Source organism: Bremia lactucae (genome assembly GCF_004359215.1).
Source record: "Bremia lactucae strain SF5 chromosome Unknown BlacSF5_NotPlaced_178_SHOA01000114.1_533860bp, whole genome shotgun sequence".
Taxonomy (NCBI): Eukaryota; Oomycota; class Peronosporomycetes; order Peronosporales; family Peronosporaceae; genus Bremia; species Bremia lactucae.
In genome coordinates this window covers 390,426-412,801 of record NW_027152191.1, presented here as the reverse complement: position 1 = coordinate 412,801, position 22,376 = coordinate 390,426, and the positions used below count along the sequence as shown (strand labels likewise).

Below are 22,376 nucleotides of genomic sequence, written 5' to 3'. Positions count from 1 at the left end.
GAACATTGCGCGCGGCGCCTAAGGTCTTAGACCTCCAGTCGATCCATGGCTCATGGTGTTCTAACCAGGCCATACCAATGATGAGATCATATCTCGAATCCAAATCAAGGACGAGACAGCGTTCCATACTGACAAAGTCCAGAAACTTTGTACCTAAGTTCAATGGAACCTTGGGAACAGTGACACGAGTTCCAGTCGCTAAGCGAACAGTGATTGTGTCACCTTGAGGCGCTGTAAGCGCCTCAACGTATTGCTGACTTCCTTCAAGGGAAAGGCGTCGAGCATAATTGCAAGACGCTCCTGAGTCAATTAAAATTGACCACGGTTTATCAAAGCCCTTTACAGTCGCTTAAGCGACTAGCAAGCCAGGATTGAACTCTCGCCCCGTGCCATTGAGCACCGAGCTAATTGGGGCTAGGTTCTGTTTATTCTCACTTTCTTGAGGTTCAACCGAGCCTAGGCCTTCCCCAGCAGGGCGCCCCGCACCTACTGGGTATCGACGTTTTCCCGCACCGTACCAGATCTCTGGCATAGGTCGGAGTTGGAGCTCTTTCGAGCTTTACGCGAATTTCGAAGAGGGCAGGCAGGGCGTAAATGTTTCGTGCTTCCGCACATCTAACATCTACGGATGGTCTTATGCTGTTCCACAGCTTGAAGAGCCTCTTCTCCTTCCTCAGTGAGGCTTAAATTCATAGGTTCCGCTCTATTAGTTGAAATCCATGTGCTCGAAGAGCTTGTTCGGTAAACAGGCGTGCTAACGCGAGCAGACTTAAAGTCAAACTCGGCGCGTGGCGCTATGGTAACTGCCTCTTCGAACGTAGCCGGATGAGATCGGAACAATTTCGTCCGGGGCAACGCCCTCATTGAGACCCCCCATAAAGATGGTCACTACAATTGCTTCTTGCACCGGGTCTTGATGCATAGATGCCATGAGAGTTCTCGACTCCTGGACAAAGTCCCCTAGGGTTGTTTTACCCTGTCGAGTCGCTAGGAGCCGTGCTCGCATGCGAAAAGCCTGATCAGGCAGTGCAAACATGCTGGTCATTTGCTGTTTCAGCGAATCCCATGAGGGGGAAGCGTCGTTTATGGACGTGCTGCACGATAGTGCCCACTCCATGGCTCTACCTTCAAGTTTGGAAATAGCCATAGCCAGCTTTTGCCGTTCTGTTAAGAACAAGGCGGAATTAATGGACATTTCCATCTGCTTAATCCAAAAAGGGAGATTTTCTCCCTCTTTTCCCTCAAATGTTTTCACATTTACAGTAAGAGGGCGAGCCCTCGGCTCTCAGTCAGGTACAGAGATGTACCGGGTTGGCATAGATGCCGCTAAATGGTCCTGTACCTGACCGATCAAAGAGGCTTCATACCGCATGAAGGCTTCAAGCCTTGCATGCAGGACCTCTGGTCCCTGGGAGATAATAGATTCCACGTGCTCAAGCCCGAATAAGGTTTGAGCTTGTCATTAGCGGCGCGTTGCGCTTCTGACAATTCTGGAACCTCTTCCATTTTCGTGAGAAATTAGTCTTGTAAAGACTCAGGCGTAGATTGACAACTAGTGCTACCAGGTGTAGCGGAGCTACCTCGCTCCTAAAGTCAGAGGAAGACTTTCAGACTCAAAGAGTCACTTAGTTCTATTGAACTAATGGATTTAACAACTCAGGGAGTCGTACAAGCTATTAAAGCTTAAGGAATCCTAGTTCAAGGGATTCAGGGATTCGTGGAACCAAGTGGCAACTAGTGCCCAAGAGGATATACCTTAGAAACGCTTCTATCTCTTACAGATCAATGCGCAAGCCTTAGGAAGGCACTTAACGCTTTAAGATCTGAAGGGGAACTAAACTTTATTAATTATTTAAATCTAAACCTTACCCTTGCTAATTAAAAATAGATTTTGGCTGCCAGATTTATATCTGGCGGCGACCACATTTGTTACCCATAATTAATGGTATTTAAGTAACTAACTATTTTAAAATTAGATAAAAGGGTATTTTACCCATAAAGTAAATGTACCACAACAACGGTTCTCCAACCGATGTGTGCCCCATTACACTCGTCATCTGCGCTAGCTAGCGCAGCGATTATTTAAGAGAGCACTGCTTATAAAGGTGCGGTTGCTTCTCAGTTGGGTAAATACTCTGTCACTTAGACTATCATCCACAAAAGGAAGTCTGAAGCAGACGATCCTGAGCTTAAAGCTCCTCCGACGGCACAATTATGTGTATATCTGGTGTCACAATTTGGCCGTATTGATCGCGGCTATGTGACTGGTGGCATACCACCTATGCCATTTCTATCCTAATGGCCTCGTTTGGATGAAACAAGTCCGTCGCTCCTACAGCACCCCACTATAGATGCTCGTAAATATTATGGCGTCTACATTCGTGGAAGGCGAAAATTAATCACTTGGTCGTATTTTCTCGATCCTGGTCGAGTTGTGTTGAAATGAAACAACTGAGTAATGCGAAGAAGAATTCGTGCGCCGTTTCCAGCCACATTCCGAAATGGCGAAAAAACGGTCGCAGCTCATCAACTTCGCTCGTTTGCGTAAGAGAGAATCATGGGTGGCACTGTACCCCCTGCTTCTTCTCATCACGCTTCTCATGCTAGTCCATTTGGAACTAGCTGAACGGCTTCAACTGGTGCTCTTTCTTATAGGCAGGCACCAGTCCCGGCACGTCGACGTGCAGGACGTCGACCGGTTCCTAAGAGTCGTCATTTTTGGGTATTCTCTCCATTAGACGAGGATCTAAAGCTTATGCTTCACGGAGCGGTGGGCAAGCAACCTTCAAACAAGGAAGCAATGGTTCCCAGCAGTATTAATCAATGCAGGCGACGCTCGATAGGAGTGGCGATTTCGTCCACCAATGCGGCAGTTTATCTTGCTTCCGTTCAGTTGCAGGCGCTGAGCGCTGCTGAGTGACGGATCGGGGTCTCGTCAATGTTCACTCGAAGGATCGCCAGGATTACAAAAAGCTGAAACTTCGGTTAAACATTCTTGAGAAGCTTATTTTGAGAGACCCGCGTCACACGCGCGATCGTCCTCGCTCTCCGAGTCCATATCACGGTGGGAGGAGTTTGTCGGTGGAAAGTATTTCACCTTCCTCGTCACCACCTCTGATCGACGCTTGACTCACGGTCAGCGTCACCATCGGTTTCCTTAGTCGAATGGGGGTATGTGATCTCGTCTGGACCAGCATTCCGTTCCAGACGGGTTGCGGTAAAGACGGGGTGCGTCTTCGTAGACGGCGGGAGAGTGAGCCTATAATTTAAATCTTCAACCTCCTACTGTAAGCGGCCCGATGAAACGTGGCAGTAATTTCGTAAGTACCTCAAGGTAGTATAGAAACTGCATTTTTAGATGGAGTAGTAGTCCTAATAGTACTTTTTCTCCCCCTCTAGAGGTCCGGATATTGTTTTTGATTGTCCTGTGCGCTTGCCATCGCGTCATGAAATTTTCGTGTGCGTCCTTTTTTGTCGGGTTCTCATTTTCCAACTTACTGTGACCTTTGACCTGGAAGCAGGTGCCGTTGCTCTCTCGGCTAACGCACGACTTGCAAGCGCACCAGGCTCTAGGCTCTGTCCGGTTTTTGCGACGTTTGACTTCCTGTCAGCTCGCTATCTACTCGGCTCTGTGGCGGACCATTGGACGCATGACTACTTCTGTTCGTCCTTTTCACTACACCAGTCATTCTGAGCTGTGTAGGAATTGGTGACGTATGAAATCTCGTCAACGCACTTTCAACTGTGTCGTACACGACATCAGTTGCATAGGCCTCTCCTAGAAGTAGAACCTTCCCGGTGTCCTGTCTAGAGTTAACATCTGTGCGTCTACGCCAGTCTATCCATGGTTCGTGTCTTAGCAACCATGGCATGCCTTGGATGAGATCATAAAGACTCCATACCTAGCACCGTGAGCTTCTCTTTACAGCAGAAGTCACAAAAGCGAAGGCGAGTCAACCTGAGCTCCCTCGGATTTTACGAGGGCGCGGTTTACCAAACGAATACTCGCCTTCTCTCGCTTGCCATCCTGGCAATACGACCAATACATTGCCGATCTCTGTTTTGTAAGCCGCAAGTTTTATAAAATTCTGTGATGCACACAAAACCACGAGAAGGGTCATCATTCTCGTACTCGAGCGCAATAGACCAACAGGGTTGAGGTCCAAACTCTCGGTACCTCAGGGCTATGCTACCTATTTGTTCGCTTAGGGGTAGCTTCAGAGTCCGCATCAGTAGGGAACCCCGCCCCTACTGCGCTCCTGCATTTCCCGAACGTTCAGTGGTCGATGCAGAACCAATGCGTCTTGCACGATGGTTCTTGCCGTCAACCTTCGGGTAGGGGGTCCTCTTGCTGAGCGTCTTAGCATCAGCAGGGACTTAGACATAGCAGCGAACCATCATATGGCCGCGCTTGTCGCACTTGTAGCAGACTACGTCTGCATTGCCCAACTCGATAGAAGTGGTGTAATGGACCACATTACAGGATTGACACAAACAAAACAAAACAAAAATACATTTGTAAGCAGGTGCTGTGCTCAAACAGCGGACACAGCGAAGCAATTTATTATTGTTCATTACTGGGGGCCTAAGGACCCAATAGGGACCGATGATAAATTACCTGAAATTGAATTCTTCCTGAAAGGCGGGAACAAACAGTCGTAATAAGAACAAGCTTTAAATTATATTTTTACTTGCTACCTAATACTTGAACTGGAAGCTTCTTCGAGCGTTTCGTGGAAGTGAGTGACGGGACGTTCTAGCCCTGTTACATCTGGTAGAAATTTGAAGCCCTTCCCATGCCCAAGGTTGGGATGAGGAAGTCGTCGTATTTTGACGCTCCAGATTTTCTTGTGGAGCACGCAGCCTTCCCCCAAATCACTGTTTAGAGTGGGTAGCCCTCAGTCACCTTGCGGTGATATCGGGAGAGGCGTTCGTCGCGTCACTGATGAGATCAGCGATCCCCGACGCACAACGTCTCGCCATGCATGCGTTTATGGCCCCCGAGCTCGCCAAATACAATCGGCGAGGCTTAACTCCCTCGCAATCTTTACGGGACGATTCTCCGAAGATGGAAACCTCCTTCTGCTGCGGCGATTGTGGCTGAATCGATGGTGCCTATAAGTCGACAGCACCATCGCATCAAGGCTCCTCGAGACGCCCAGTCGAAGGTCAACTTCCGCTTTTCCCGTCTTACGGGAAGGCCAAGGAATGGGCCGTTGGTAAGCTCGTCGTGAACGAGCACGCGTTTCCCACCCTAGATGCCATCCTAAATGACCTTCGTCTTGACTTCGAGCCACCAATAGAGGAAAAATTGTGCACTCAAGATTCCTGTCCATACAACAGGGTAAAATGGCGATGCGCGACTACGTGCAGATGGCTCGGCATCTGGTATCGTGCAGCATCATACATCTCATGGATATGTACACACAGGTGAATGTCTTCCTGGATGGTATGCGTGAAAAGGGTAGACCCGCTTATCGCTTGAGCCTGCGGAGCTTGCCACATTGGAGGAGGCCTTTGCCATTCCTCCGTGAGGACTTTAGGGTCACGAAGGCTTATACCAAACCTTCGGTTGCCACCGTCGCCCGGCTTTCTGGTCTGGAACCTATGGACATCGACGCAGTGCGACTCCCTATAAGGGTGACGGTCGCACCGGGCGTCAAATGATTTGCTTTCATTGTCGAAAGCCAGGGCGCCCCGCGGCTGAATGCCACGCGCCGATGTTGGCGTATGTAGGGGACATTCATCATTGAGGGCGCTGCCCTGGTCGCACGTTTAAAAATACGGTCGGGACCAGTAGGTGCAGGGCGCCCTACTGGTTGAAACGGAGGCCCAAATTCCCCGGCGGCAGCTCGACCTTTCAGCCCCCCCCTGTGCTGTGTGCGGGTAAATGCCACCAATGCGACTGGTGATTTACGTCTGATTATTGTCATCTACATGTCGCCGGTGTTCAGTGAGTGACCTCTACGAGCGCTCCTGGACTCAGGAGCGACGAACAATTTCGCTCACTTGCTCGCGCCGTCGAATACGATCCCAGTGTCTTCAGTTGTTCACAGATATTTCTTTCGGTAAACTTTTTTATCGATGGTGCGTCCTAGCATTTCGGCCTGGTCAAGTCATCGTCAAGTTTGCAGCGGGATGCCACATCGATGTCGCGGCGCGAAGTATCATTGCCGTATACATTGACGCTTTCGCAGTAATCCTGATTTCATTGTTATCACGTTGAACTATGCGTTCACTTGCATCCTGCGCATGCCTTGGTTGGCACAATACAAGCCCTAAATCGACTGGTTTGCCAGATCAGTGAGACGTCGACGCAAGTTCGACGTCAGTAAAGTGTTCCCCATCTCTTGGTAACCTCATGGGCTTCCACACGAGTACAACGTGGACGGACATGAGTACCCACTCGAGAACATGATAGTCGAACCGGGGTTCCCATCATCACCCACTGTGGTCGACTTAAGGCTCCCACATGGGCAATTCGTTGTCGAGCAGAAACTCCTACACGGGTTTACAGCGACCGAGCAGGAGCTCCCGCATTAAGGGTCGACGGTCTAGCATGGATAACTCCCACCACGATGGCATCGAGTGCCTAGAGGCGAGGACTCATCTCCTGGCTGCGATTCGCCAGCTTCGAGTTTCGGCTCTAAGCACGACGGGGATGCAAGCATCGAGAATTAAGCGTTGGAATGTGTCAACACTATCGTTTACTTAGAAGGTAGTCCACAAAGGCGCCAGCTGTTGAAGTCGAGAGTCCACCTCGCGACGCGTTACACGCCTTCCAGGACTCTCCTGGAAGCACTTCCTACGTGACCTTAAAGGAGGCACTGTGAAATAGGTATGTTTGATCACCAGCGAGGTGGTTACCGCGACAAACGAAGAGCAAATAACGCGACCTCGAAATGTGAGCCAAAGTCAGCGCGTGAAGAACGATTTGCGTCACAGTCATGGGAGGATCTGCGAGAGTCTAGTTACCTTGTCTACGACATTGCTCGTGACTACGCAGACGTATCGTGGACACGATTCCGGCTGAACTTCCTGCTGATCGTGATGTTCAGCATGAGATTTATCTCGTGCCAGGTTCGAATGATTGCGTGACACGGCAGTGGCCGTTGTCTCGAGATCAAGTCGAGGCTATTGATGAATTCTTCGAGGCCGCTGCAAGGCGGTTCATGTGCGCGAGAGTACCTCGCCACATTCTAGTCCAACCTTCTGCGTGATGAAGGCTACGGGAGATTAGCGGATAGTATATGCCGTAAATAAGCTTAATGATGCCACTATTCCTGCGCAAAGGACATGGTTTTAAGCTCCATGTCCGGAAGCGTCATCTTCAGTGCCATCAACCTAATCGATGGCTTCAACCAGATCCGGATGCGATCGAGCGACATACCACTAAATACTCCGAGTGGCATGCGATGGGTTTGGCTAGTGATACCACAAGGGTTGAAGAACGCACCGGCCACTTCCAATCGCATAGTGTCTCAAGTATTAAGACCACTCCGGGACTTCGCTCGTAGTTACTTCGAAGACATCTTGTCCATAATCGCGCTGAGAACACCTCAGCGTGTTCAAGTTCACCTTCGCGACACTAGTAACAGGTGTTCGAAGTCATGCGAGACAACAAGTTGAATGCGAATCTCAAGAAGTGCGTCTTTTGTGCACTGGAAATTCCGGTGCTCGATTGCTATGTGAGTTCAGTCGGGAGTTGGAGCTGACCCAGAGAAGGTGTCACCAATCTGTTAATGGCCCACGCCCAAGAATCCTACGGAGTTGAGTCAGGCTCGGTTTGGCTAATTACATGCATAGGTGTATGCCGGTTCTATACAGCCTTTGTCGTCACTTTGAAGAAAGACGCCACGTGGTCGTGGCTTCCGAGCATCAAGCGGTCTTCGATGCAGTGCAGAAGAGCTTCGGCACCAGTGTTGATCCTTCCAGACATCTCCAAGTCATTGCACGTGGTATGCGATGCAAGTGACTTTGCAATTGGTTGTGCTCTCAAGCAATTTGATGATTAGAGCCGTGAACGAGTCGTAGTTTATCAGTCGCGACAGATTAAGTCGGCGGAGAAGTATATCCATTTCATAATTAGGAGTTAGCAAAGTTGTTAGCAATCCGTTACGCACTCATCAAGTTCCGTGTGCACCTGCTTGGGGAACCCACGCACATTTCCTTTGTATACCGATCATACGTACCAACGGATGGCACAATGGCTGTCCTTCTTTTCCGAGTAAAACTTCGTCATGCATTACAAACCGGGCAATACAAATATTCTGGCTGATGCTCTGTCACAACATCCCGATTGCAATCCTCGGACTGCGCTGAGTGCCAAGTGAATGACGACGATGAAGTAGAAGATCGATGTGCGATGAGTGTATCGCTCAATTTTACTCGGGTCACCCCCGAACTGTGCTTACTCGACGAAACAGAGTCTGCATACAAGAATATTCCGGATTACGCCGATATTATCGCTTATCTGCGCGCACCCATTGATGGTGCACTTGGAGCTCTGTCAAGAACCAGGCGTGATCATATTAAGCGATACAGATTAGACGGTGACCTGCTTCTGTAAAGCATCGATCACTGTGATGCTCCTCGTACGGTAATTGCTATCAACTTGGCTTTGCGTGCTTAAATCCTTCACGAGAATCACGATACCCCAGCTGGTGGCCACTTAGGCCGCGAAAAGACTTTTCCGGCAGTGTCTCGTGGCCCCACATGCACAAGTGGGTAGGCAACTAGATTCGTACATGCGAAATCTGCCAACGCGTGAAGCCGTCTCCATCGTCGCAGCCTCGTTGCAGATTGCAGCTGAAGCTTGACGTTGGACTTTATCTTCAGGCTCGCGCCCGATAGTCAAGATCGAACGGGTGTCTTGCTTTTTGCCGACAGATTCTGCAAGATGACACACCTGGTGCCTGTTTACGCTACAAACACCGTGGCAGGAAACGCGACAAGCTTAATTGACACTATATTTTGCATCACAGCTTGCCAGAAAATGTTGTTTCGGACCGTAAATACAGATTCACATCTGCATTTTGAACCTCACTGCTCCGGCTTCTCAGGACGAAGCTGCAGATGTCAACCGCGGCCCATTCGAAAACGGATGGGCAAATCGAGCGCGTGAATCGAGTCCTCGGCGATGTTCTTCAAAGTTATGCTACTTCCTTCATGAGTTGGAGTGCATTTTCACCACTCGCTGGGTTCGCACTCATCAATGCTGTATACGCATCATTAGGGTTGATGCCATTTTTGTAAATTTCGGCTCGACGCCCTCGAGTTTCAACTCTTCTTGTCGAGGGTCGACCCACGATACCTCGTGGCTCCACTCTGGGTGGGTGTGAACGCGATAATGAACGAGGGCAGCCCTCGATATTTTGAGCGCGAATATAGTCACCCGATCCAAGGCGAAGTCTACTATCTTAATTCCACGTGGCGTGGCGTCCCCGTTATCTCGATGGACTCGCAGACACTTGTTGACCCGTCTTCGGGTACGCGTTCACTATTTCCAAATACGCGCCGATTCGCTCGGCACGACGGTTGATGACATGGCTGGGTCGGAGTTTATCCTCCAACATCAAGTCATCACCCGGTTCGTACGTGTTGCACTTCAGTCTGCAGTGGATAAACAGAACGAGAATGCAGGCAAACATGGCAGGAAAAACATGAGCAAGTTCCAGAAAGGTCATCGTGAATTACTGTCTACAGAAGTCCTAAACGATTTAGCAGGTGCAACCTAGGCGCGAGTAGACTCGCGCCACGCTTCATCGGACCATTCAAGGGTCTTACGCAGCACGCTCGAGACCAACCTCAGCTTCCAGCTTAGCGTCGGCAGCCTTGTTCACAGCCTCATCAATATCGTCCTGGGTGACCAGGACGCTAGCATTACCATCGCGAGGGCCCACCACCGCTTGTGGGATGCGAAATGTCAGGTTCGCTGGATCGTGGATCGTATTGTGGGTCACAAGAACCCCCTCCGCGAAAGAACTCCCTCGACGCATGAGACGCGCGCGGTTTTAATTGCGCGCAAGCATCATTTACGCTGGCTTGGTTCCAACCCAAGCAGGATACGTGGGAGCCGCGTTACTCGCTTCTCCGCGACGTTCCAGACGTTGTTCTGGCATATGAGTCCGTGGAGTCGGACTAATCTAATGCGCACAGGACTTTTCCAAAGCGTCGCTCACAAAATTCTAAAGACTCCTTCCGCGTAAGCCGCGGAACCGCCGAAAGTAGTCCTGCATCGTTTCAAGTGAACCTGGAGCATGAGCTCCGGACAAGTTGTACAGCGCCCAGAAATGAATTCTGGGTCCATCACGTAAATGGTTGCAGATCCGAGCACCATCGCCACTCAGTTCAGGACCGGGAGGTCCCGGGTTTGATACCCGGAGCCGACAAACTTCGTCAAAGGATAAAGGGGAGTGCTCTTATCCTGTGCACAAAAAGGTTTATATGATTAGAAATACAAAGACTAATTAATCATCAATTGAAGGGAAAGTCCGGTGTAACAAACCGATGATGGTGCTCGGGGGGGGGGGATTACTGTGGAGTTGTGGGTCGTGCGCTCCGTCCAGGTTGTGAATGTTAGAGTTTCGAATGTCGAGCACTTACGATTGTTTAGTGCTGATGTGGCCCATTACATCCTACCCATTTGAGAAGGGTAGGATGTAATGGGCCACATTACAGGATTAAACAAACAAACAATTAAATTTGTAAGCAGGTGCTGTGCCCGAACAGCGGGCACAGCGTTACAATTCATTATTGGTTCATTACTGGGGGCCTAAAGACCCAGTGATAAATTACCTGGAATTGAGTGGTTCCTGAAGGGCGGGAACACAGTCGTAATTAATACGAGTTTGATATTTAAACGTTAGCTAACACATGGGCTGGAGATTTCATAAAGCGTTTCGTGGAAGCTAGTGACGGAACGTTTTAGCCCCATTACAAGTGACATCCAACTTTCCGGCCTACGGCTTATACCAATCTGCCGCCGAAGCATCGTGGAATGATTGCACCTCAACTAAGGTAACTTGAATTGCCTTTTATTTCGTCGACGGCACCTTTCTAGAAAGGGCCTGTCGCGATCGGCCGTACCGCAGTCCATTCATGAACGGAGTCCACGTCAGTAGGGCATCCCGCCCCTAATGCGCTCCAGCATTTCTCGAGCCCTCATTGGTCGATGCTAAACTCATACGTCGTGCACGCTGGTTCTTGACATCACCCTCTGGGTAGGGAGTCCTCTTGCTGGGCGTTTTAGTCCAGCAAGGACTCTGGCATAGCAGCGAGCCATCATATGGCCGCGCTTCCCGCCCTTGTAGCAGACTACGTCTGCATTGACCAACTCCATAAGGGTTGCATCTATCCTTTCGACCGACGGCTTATACTAAGCTGTCTCCGAGGCACTGTCAAAGGATTGCTCCTCAACTAAGGGAATTCGTATTGCCTCTGGTATCGTCGACGGCACTTTCTAAATGGGCATGTCGCGATGGCTGTGCCGCAGTCCTCTCATGAACGTGGGCACCTTAATGTGTTCCGGCATCGGACCCACAGTAATGGATGCCAACAGCTAGCACATTTCCTGCACATATCTTGCAAGAATCGCTTCGCCTGTTGCACTCTAACAAAGCGCGCCTGAAGCGACACGTTGCTGTTCGGCAGATGATACATGGCGCGAGTCTTTGTCTTAAAGATCGCTTATGAAAGGAATGATTTACCGACCACTCTGAGGCCTTACCGCCCAAATTAGACATGGCGAACGACACCATCCGAGTGTCGTCCTTGATGCACCGCATTGCCTCACGGCTAATAGCTAGTGGACAATCGTGTGCGCTGCAATTCCATCGAACTTGGGCGGATCCATCTGAATGGACCCTCGCTGATGCGGCCGGGCGGAGATCATCTCAGCAGTCCTGTTGAGAGCCTCGTTCTGAGCCTGCTCAGGCCTATGCTCATTCTGAGTCTTTACGACGGAGTCCACCGCGGCATGGCTATGTGCCTCGGACGCGGCCATTCGCTGTCCGAGTACAAACGCCTCATATTGCTTCATTTGAGCAACATTTTGCTCACGAGGACCGCCCAAGAGCCTGGCAAGGGCTTGCTCGCCAAGTCCCTGCGCTAAGTTCCATATTTTGATCTTGATGTTTTTCTAGATCAGCCACCTCCCGACGATGTTCGGAGAGGTGGGGTGTCAGGTCGATTTCGTGTCTAATCCCTCTATTATTAGGCAACTCGCGCGGTGCCGAATCAGAGAACACATCCATAAATCTGATCAAATCCTTATATAGAATATTTATTAAATTTCCAGGATTGAGACGTAAAATGTTCAATCCAAGTGTTCTCATCGAAGACACTTTGATCCATAATTGAGCTGCTGAGAACCCGTTCGTTTTCAGAAAATACTATTGCCGACCAAATATCGGCCATATATTTGTCATCTGTGACAGGTGCGCAGATCTGCTCGACTTTACCACTACGCAGACCACGCAAGAATGGCAATTGAGCTTTTCCGAAGTTAACTTTTGAGGTGCTATCAGATCAAGTGTATAAGCGCCTACACTTGATCCGTTGTTTACTTAGACATTAACTGTCTCAGTTTCTTCTTTGAAACTTATTACAAAGGTACCTAAGGACTTATTCACTCAGAATCTTGGAAACTTATTATCTCAAGTTTTGTGGGACTTATTACTTATTTATTTAAGAAAATCCCGCTTGTTGACTCTAACTGTGGTTCTGCGCTACCACAGCGATATCCTCTGTGTTCGACTCTCCAGTCGATCTAGGAGTTTTGCACTGTCTCTTGTAGACAGGCGTTTCAAATTTTTCTGCGTGTTGCTTTCTAAGCAAATATCATTGTCTCGATATACTCAACGTTTTCGAGAGGTCGAACTTCAACGCTGCCTATGCTTGTGCACAGCCGTCGAAATCTAATCTTATAGTGTGATTGGTCGCCACACAGAGGTCTTGTGCAGTCGTGCTAACGAATGTATCACAAGTGAGGCAGTCGTACTCACTCGTAGGACACTCACACGCTTGTGGCGCTCCAAGACGTTAGTTGAATGGTCATGTGATGATTGAGAGGCAGGTATTGTCACGGCTTGATGCTGCCAGTTTATTCATGGCTCGTGCTTTCTGAGCCATGGTATCCCAAGGATGACATCAAGTCTGTCATCCAGATCAATACGATGAAATTATCACCGTACTGTGTACCCTTAAATGTATGTCAGATAACAAATACACGTATCTTATCTATTACGGATGCGCCGGTTGCTAGGCGCCATGAGCCTGCAATCTTCTAGCGATTGGTGCCGAATGAGATTGTTCGACGTCCCACAATCGACTATTAACTTTAGAGACAACTAATTTGCACGTTGATGTGCAAGGTGATGAGGTTAACCTCATCACCAGAGGCAAATTCACCCATTGTTTGTGTTTGACGAGCAACTTTTGCGGAAGAACTGTAAATTCTTTGACACTGCTGGTCAGGTAAGGCGCTTCGCATATACTGACCCCGACCATTTTTTCACGATCCGCATCGCAGTTGTGATTCCGCAACAGCGTCGGATCCGCGTCCTCCGCTATTCTTAGCAGGAGGTCGATCGTTTCGCTCAGTGCTTCTTGCACCGGGCGTGGGGCACTGTACTTATAAGCTTAGTGGCCCGTCTTTTGACTACGATTGCATTTTTTCAATCGCTTCTAACTAGTAGAGCGAGATTTTCTTGCTCTCTCTATTTAATTGTCGACACGTTTGCGTGCGAGCTTATATCGATTTTCTATCGATAACGGCCTGTTAATTTATTGAACGGATGCGCGGATACTCCGCGCATTGTAGTTCCCCATGATTAGGATTTTAAGTATCAAATCTTCTTTGATGAAAATGATACTGTTCTTGGTGGTCCTCTTGGTCGAGAAAAGACCTACGGCTCCGTAAACCAAACTTATTAGGGGTCTAAGCTCTACAAATGTGTAAGCATTTTCGTTCGCACATGCGAAACTTGCCAACGGGTGAAACCTCGGCTCAACCAACTGCGCCACTGGCCAGTCTGCCCGTACCCACAGGGCGTTGGATATCCAATAGTATGAATTTTGTATATGGCCTAACCCAAAGATTCGGATGGCAACACACTTCGTTGACCGATTGAGCAAAATGGCTAATAACGGTTGTGCCAGGAACAACAAGCTGTTCGTTGATCGCGTGTTTCCACAACACGGTTTGCCTGTGGCAACTGTCTCTGATAGAGACTCTTGTTTCACGAGATAATTCTGAAATCATTTTACGAGTGCTTGGCTTTAGAATTAACATGTCCACAGCGGACCATCGCAGACAGGTACAAGATGTCCATAGGTTCTGGACCTCCGACTTCTTATCGTCTCGCTGGACGATGTGCACCTGAATAGACGAAAGCCTATTATAAAGCTGAAGTCCTCCTGCTCCGCTATAGAGATCGCTTGATCTAGCGTCTCTAATTTGAGTCGAAACAGGTGGGTCTTGTCGGGACCATCCGCAAGCCCCTTGATGAACATATAAACCTCTGTTTGTTCATCAATGGGTTTACTCACAGTACCACTCACAAGGTATCGTGTGTGCTGAAAATAAGCGTGAAGGGCACGCCTGCCCTTGTTCAAATCAGAAGCTCTACTCGAGCCCTGAATTCGGCACGTGGCGGCTCAAAGGTCTCCCTTAGCCGGGTCTTAAGTCCTCATACGAACCACACACATATGGGACGTGAATCATGAGCCATAAGGCCCAAGATCTGGCACGTCCAGCCAAGTTGTACATAATTTTTTTAGTTTTTCGCCGCGTCGATGACGATGCGGCAAGCTTCTGCGGCATAGTCTAATTCGACGAGCCAAATTAGCAAGGAATCGCCTTCGACTGCCTCGAATTTAAAGATTACAATCTTAACAATCCCAACAGTTGAACACCTTGTTCTCTCAAGACTTCTGTGTATTGAGAGCCTTAATGGTGAAGCAAGGTGACCTTTTCTCGGCGTACTCGAGTTTATGTTGTATGAACTCGGCGATAGACGTATGTTGCTCGTATTGTTGTAAGGCGTACAACATTGCGCCTACGGCAGGACCATCTTCGGTCGAAGTCATTCGTTCGACCGCTTTCGATTCGAGGTCACACAAGTGAGTGAACTTCTTACGCGCTGTGTGGAAGCCTTCTTAAAGGGCTTGGAAGTTCATCCTTCTTCATCCAATATGTTCTTGTTGGATGGTACGTGCGTGGCCGTTGGAAGGACCAAGAAGTGCTACCAGGTGTAACGAAGCCCCTTCAACTAGTAATGCTTCAGTACTAGTCAACCTTCACTGATAACAGTCAAGGCGAGGTGCCTCCGAATACGTCACGTACACAACGTGTAGAAGTAATTTTCAGTAGCTAAAAAGTCTTAGCTACTAAAGATCACTTCTGAAGGCTTTAATATAGGGAAAACGAAAGACATGCATCAATATATTTAAGATATCTGCGTAAAGATCTTCCATCTATGTCTTTCGTATATTAATACCAAACTATGTTTAGCGCCTCCTTGGACTCCGCCCAATCGTGTCTAGTAACGATTGGGGAGTTGATTTGAACTTAAAACAATCAATCAACAGAACTGCTGTCTTGTTTCTTAAAAATTACCAAATTTGGTTACATTGGTAATAAAATTAAAAAAAAACATTAATCGAAAATGTCTTACTTCTTTTTATTTTTTCTCTTACAGAAAATAGTATTTATTCTTCCTCTAAGAAAAATATTATTTCTGTAACGGCACACCCTGTCACAAGCTTCGAATGCAACTCCATCACGTTACTTTCTTTTAGTTAATAGCTGCATCTCGTCTAATATGTATAAATTGGTGAATTATGGCCCTTGAAAGGCTAGAAATATCGTCATTTCGTTGCTCAAGGTGTAGCAGGACTACCTCGCTCCTTAAGTCAGAGGAATACTTGTACACTCTAGGAAGTCACTTAATTCTGAAAGACTAATCGGTTCAACCATTTCGGTGAGTTGTACAAGCTCGTAGAGTTTAATGAATACTAGCTCAAGGGATTCAAAGGTTCTAAGAAACAAGTGGCAGCTAGTGCCCGAGAGTATATATACCTTAGCAAAAATTCAGAGACCTGCTATTTTAGGTTTTGCATAAAGGCTTCTTTCTCTCCAGATCAATGCGCAGACACTTGACGCTTAGAGATCAAAAGGGGATCTGAACTTTATCCAATTATTTAAATCTAAAACAACACCTTAACTAAAGTAAAATAGATTTCGGCCATAAGATTTATATCTGGTTGCTGCCACATATGTCACCAATTTTTAGTGGGATTTTAGTGATTAACTTTTTTAAATAGAGCAAAAAGGGTATTTACCCATATAGTAAATGTACTACAACAACGGCTCACCAACTAAAGTGTGATCCATTACAGCCTCCCCTATCAGACTGTTGACACCGAGTGGCAACATTCGCTTCATTGGCTCTTTGGAATTGGAGTGTAAGCAGCTATCCGTTTGATTGTATTTTGCATTATTTGTCCGATGACAAATAAGCGCGAGTCAACGGCGCTTAGCATCTTCCTCAACGATGAGAAAATGGTGGAATTTTGAAATTTTTACTGCTCTTGCTCTTCATCGAGCGGGTTCGGAAATATGTCGGCCTTTCGGTCCAGCGTCCTACGCAATGCAGCTAAAACAACCGCGTCACCACGTTCTGGGAACGGATTTGGGGCCCGACGAGATTCCTTGACATGACGAGGTGTGTAGGAGCGACGTTCCTATCTCATCCTCCGATGGTGGCAATATTCAGAGAGGAGCAATCTCGTCGACAAGCTGCAGCCCTTGCAAAAGCAAAAGCTCACAGAAAAGGTAATGACGCGACGTCAATATTTGACGCGTTTGCTTGATCAGGATCTTGGGTCTCAATGAAGGAAAATCCGATGTTTTGTTTCTAAACGAATCAAAAATGGTCCCACCGCCTCCCCAACATCTAGTCTATAAGAGAGTCTGCGGATGTGGCTGATGTTCGTTTGGAACGGAACTTCGCTTCGATTTCGCCAAGCTTAAGGCCAAAGGCCAGTTACGTCCGGCGTATCTACCTCAAACGAGGATAGGCTCAGCCAGTATTTCAGTGCTTAGTTGCCCGCGCAAGCATGGATTGAAGCCGCACTGAGGCTATAGATCCATGTATTTCGATTTCTATTTGTTGGAAGCGTCGTTTGACGCAACTTGACCCTGAGCGCGGCGCTCAAAAACGTTAACAGCGTACGGGCAATCTTGCCGAAGAGGTACGTCAAACTCCCAAGAGTTTCCGAAGGGGGTACCCAAGCCACTTAGCCAGATACTGGTATTGGCCCTTGCGACGACGTCGCCTTAGGAGTGTCGCTACGTGAAACAGCGCGAGGTGCAACTTTTTCGCGAGGGCTTTGCTCGGATTGCGGCTCTTTTGATGCGGTCCGAAGCTGCCTTGCAACACTGGAACGTCAACAACCTCGTTTAAAGAACCAGCTGGACATCCTGGTGAGGATGCAGCAATCTGCGGCCCGCCTGTCTCGGCGGAAGCGCCTTTAAGTCCACGTGGGAAGGGCCACGATATTGGCTTAAGCAAGCCCACGTAGTACACTGGGTGTGTACGCAGCTTGCGAGGAAGGTTTAGCGTGTAAGTTAGGCCCTTGTTGGCCACCACCGTACATGATCCAATAAAGCGCGGGCGCAATTTGGTTTTAAAGACCGTAGAAACCAAGTTTTGTAGGTAGGATATTAGCGCTTCGTAAAACTCGGTCTCCGACCGCATAAGAATCAATACAACTCTACCTTTGGTATCCGCTTGTTCTTTCTGTTTGTCTTGGCTATCATCCATTGTCTTAAGACACGAAATCGCGTTGCGAGAAATTCGCTTACTTGTTTCGAGCGGCAACAGGGCTGATATCAGCAAGCTTATCGGCTAGTTCTCCCCCACCAAGCCCTGAACCACGTGGTGGTATCGTTAAAGGAACGCATAGGTATGTGAGGCCGTTTACGTAGAACGAAATATAGCCTGTAGAGGCATGTACAGCGTTATTTAACGCAAATATAATATCGGGGGCATTGTGCTCCAGCATTTTAAGGAGGTTGGATGATGGCCTAGCCATATCAGCGTAATTCTTGCTATATTTGTGCAAGTAATTGGCGAGGCCCAACCAAGTACGTAAATTCTTTTGATTTCTGGAAATCGGCCAATCAACTTGGGTTTTACCTTACCGGGAATTGGTGACGTCGCAACATTTGAGCTATTGCCATGCAAAATATGCTCTAAGGCTTCCCTTCCCAATAAAGCACCTTAAGAAAAGAATTTCTTCTGTGCCAAAATTGCATTTAGATGCATTGGCGTACAATTTTTTTGCAACATGCACTTGAGCACTGGTTGCAAATGGTCTATATGGCTTCTATATATCCGACCGACCCTGCTCCACACGACTATGGAGAAAAAAATGTCATCAAAATAAGTCTGAGTGTAACCTCAATGGGGGTGGAACAGTTGGATCAATAGACGATTAAGTTGGGCCATTTGAGGGCCCTTGTGGCATAACCAACCACTCCCATAGCATACCGCCATAAGCGGGATATCACTAGCTCGCATGAGCAAATAGTAATTACAATCGTTTAAGTCAAGAGCACAGTACAGTAAAACGTCCGATAAGCCATCTCCGCTTAGTTATAAACTCTCATGAGTTATAAACTCTCATGAGTTATAAACTCTTATGAGTTATAAACTCTCATTAGTTATAAACTCTTATGAGTTATAAAATCTCATAAGTTATTAAAAGATTAGGAAGAAACATCGTTCTGTGATAAGTTATAGCCCAAAGGACCAAATTAGTTTCTTAAAGGCTCCTAATTACTAGCCTAGCCAGGTGTCAAGTGTTGACTATTGAAGATCTTAACACCGGAGTGATCTGGATTCTTCGTAGCTGACAATGTATTCGGGTTCAACAGTTTTTGCTGGATTTAACTTTAAAATCACCACAGAAAGCCCTTTCAGCTTTTCATCATGGGTAAGCTTGACTGGTTCCTCATCGTCAACTTTATCATTAGCATGCAAATCATTATGATCACTGATGACGAGGTTTGCGATCTCCTCATTACTCAAAAACACATGCTCTATACCACTTTCATCAGCATTTAACAGCAGTCGAATCGACATTAGATTTCGCAAAGGCAGTCTCTCAGAGCAACGGTGACGTCCTTCTCGACACGTTTCTCTTCCAGTATCAGATATAGGTCGCCTGTTTCATTGTCAAATAATCCGGTGTGTCGAAAACAGTTCTTGGTTGGATTTGCGAAACCTCGTTGTATGCTGCAAGGCACCACCTAATTGCGGTAATTTGTCGACCTTGTAAAAATGTTGCTCGTTCCGCCCATATAGATCCACTGCATTTTGCAACTGGAAGCGACGGCAGCGCCTTTTAACGCAACGATCCCTGCATTTGTTGGCTAGATATTTGATAATTTGTTTGGTGGCAACAGGCATACTTCAACATTCGGAGTGGGACACTCATCAAAATAGGCGAAGAAGCATTATCCATTAGCAGGAGAATGTTGCGATTTGCTGCACGCATATCTGCATCGAGGTGTTTCAACCACTCGTGGAAAAATTAGCCAGTAATCAAAGCTGTCTTGTTGGACCGGTAGTAAAATCCAAGCTGTTCACCAGTTTTGCAATTAAAGCAGCGAGTTTTTTTGGCATGCCCGATAAAAGTGGTGGTAGTTTGTGCGATCCATCGGCATTGGCGGTGAGTGCGACTGTGATCCTAGTCTTGTCCTTTTTTAAACCTGCAAGAATCTGCTGGGCAATGTGGTATCTGGCGCCATGCTGTAAGAAAGCCCAGTTTCGTTTATATTGTAAATATCAGCTGGACTGTAGACAGCAACGCGAGCTCGCAATGCCGGCATTGCCAATTTAATGGCCCCATCAACAGCTGATCCGACTTCACCATGAATCCGAATATATTTCTATATATTGAGGGATAGGTCCAACTGAACATGCCAATCGCGTCATTGAAGACGATTTGCGTAGTGTGTGGGTTAAGCCCCAAAGCGATGGAAAAATTAGCATATATGGAAGTGCCACATAAGAGAGCCCAATCACTAGCTCTATCACCGAGCTTAGACATGGCTAGGGCGATCTTTTGTTGCTCGGTTTGGACCATAGCCGAAGTTATGGCTATGTCCATTAGTCTGAGCCAAAGAAGGAAATATTTCTTCTTCCTTGCTCTCATATGTACGAACATTGACAATTAGAGGCGAGCCTTGGGCTCGGTATCAATTACAGGGTGTACCTAGTGGGCATAGATGCCGCCAAATGGTCTTGAACCTGCCCTATGAGTGAAGCCTCATATTGCATAAAAGCTTTCAGCCTGGCTTCCAGAATTTCTGGACCCTGGAATATAATGTGATCGATATGACCCGGCCCAAACAAGGTGTAACGCTTGTCAAAAGCAACGCGTTGCGTCCCCAAAAGTTCAGGAAAGTGTTTCTTAATCGAAGAGGATAAGTCTAAAACACTCAGGCGTAGATTGTCGACGAGTGCCACAACGTGTAGCGGAGCTACCTCGCTCCTAAATTTAGAGGAAGACTTGTAGTGTAAGCGGGCAAGTCGTAATACGGCCACGCTCTACTTAGACACACACCCTAGCACAGCGAGGAAACGGTTAGACAGTCATCTCTTGCGTGCAGTGAGGTTGTTGTGGTGGGCGCCATAACGACCTCACCCAACGTGTAACGGGCTAGAGTTGCCCTAATGTTACACAGTCCCCATTAAGTACATTTGGTACTTAAGGGGATGGTCAATTACTAAATAATAGTAATTAGACCCAACACTCGGGTGTGGTGCACATTTGTGACCAACCCTTGTGGATGTGATGCACATGGGTGCATTCACATTAGGAGGGATGACGCCCAGCGTCATCCATGATGACGGCTAGCGTCATCAGTTACGCGAGGTATCTATAAAGATACGCTCGCAATACATATTAAATGATATCTATAGAGATATCATTTTAATTGGTAAAAATAGGTATTTGTATTTAATTCTATTAAATATAAATCAGTCTGAAATTTACTACCTACTTGGTAAGTGCGCACGAGGAGACGGATTACCGCTCCCGTGACGTCACTTCACCAGAGTTCTTAGTGTGTTGGGTGAGGTCGCTTGCGCGCCCACCACAACTACCTCACTGCACGCAAGAGAAGCAGGTGCAAACCGCTTCCTCGCTGTGCTAGGGTGTGTGCTAAGTAGAGCGTGGCCGCATTACGACGTGCCCGCCTACACTTGGTAGCACTTGAAATCCTTCCCACGACCCGCATCTCTGCGTGTGTACGTGAGGATGAGCCTCAACATTGATTGGGCTCATTTTCCCCACCTCTCCGAACATCATCGGGAGGTGGCAGGGCTAATGGCGCAGGGACTTGGTGAACAAGCCCTGGCCAGGCTCCTGGGTAGTCCTCCTGAGCAACATGTTGCTCAGTTGGAGCAGTTTGAGGCATTTGTGCTCGGACAGCGGAGGGCCGCGTCCGAGGCACAGAGCCATGCTGCGGCGGAGTCCGTCACTCAGACTCAGGATGAGCTGAGGCATGAGCAGGCTCGGAGCGAGGCTCTCAACAGGACTGTTGAGATGCTCTCTGCCCGGCCGCATCAGCCGAGGCCCATTCGGATGGACCCGCCCAAGTTCGATGGAACTGCGGCGCACACGATTGTCCACTGGCTTTTAGCCGTGGAGCAATGTGGTGTCGCCCAGCTCATCGAGGACGACAGCCGGATGGTGTCGTACGCTATGTCGCATCTGCGCGGTAAGGCCTCAGAGTGGGCTTACTCGGCGCTTATGGCGGACAGAAAAGCGTTCCCCTCATGGGCGATCTTTAAGGATAAGATTCGCGCCATGTACCAGCCGCCGAACAACGAAGTGTTGCTTCAGGCGCGCTTCTTTGGGGCGCGACAGGCGAAGCGATCTCTGCAAGAGTATGTGCAAGAGATGCGCTCGCTGTCCGCATCCATAACCGTAGGTCCGATTCCGGAGCACATTAAGGTGCCCACGTTTATGAACGGACTACGGCATGGCCCATCGCGACAGGCCCTTTTCAGAAAGGTGCCGTCGACGATGGAAGAGGCAATCCAAATTGCCTTAGTTGAGGAGCAATCCTACAACAGTGCCTCGGCGACAGCTTGGTATAAGCCGTCGGCCGAGAGGACAGATGCCACTCCTATGGAGTTGGGCAATGCAGACGTGGTCTGTTTTAAATGCGGCAAGCGCGGCCATATGATGGCTCGCTGCTATGCCAGGGTCCCTGCTGGGGCAAAAATGCCCAGCAAGAGGACTCCCTTCCCAAAGGGCGATGGCAAGAACCAGCGTGCGAGACGCATGAGTTCTGC

The 22,376-nt window shown here is 48.2% G+C and overlaps 1 protein-coding gene across 1 annotated transcript; it reads right to left on the bottom strand.

The window, feature by feature from the left end:
- Positions 1 to 18,887: 18,887 nt before the first annotated feature.
- Positions 18,888 to 19,151, bottom strand: CCR75_003386 (uncharacterized protein; the record flags this gene model as incomplete). Its single annotated transcript, XM_067961482.1, has 1 exon — positions 18,888 to 19,151. The coding sequence occupies one exon, from the start codon at positions 19,149 to 19,151 to the stop codon at positions 18,888 to 18,890; it is 264 nt and encodes an 87-aa protein (XP_067816602.1).
- Between the last annotated feature and the right edge of the window lie 3,225 nt (positions 19,152 to 22,376).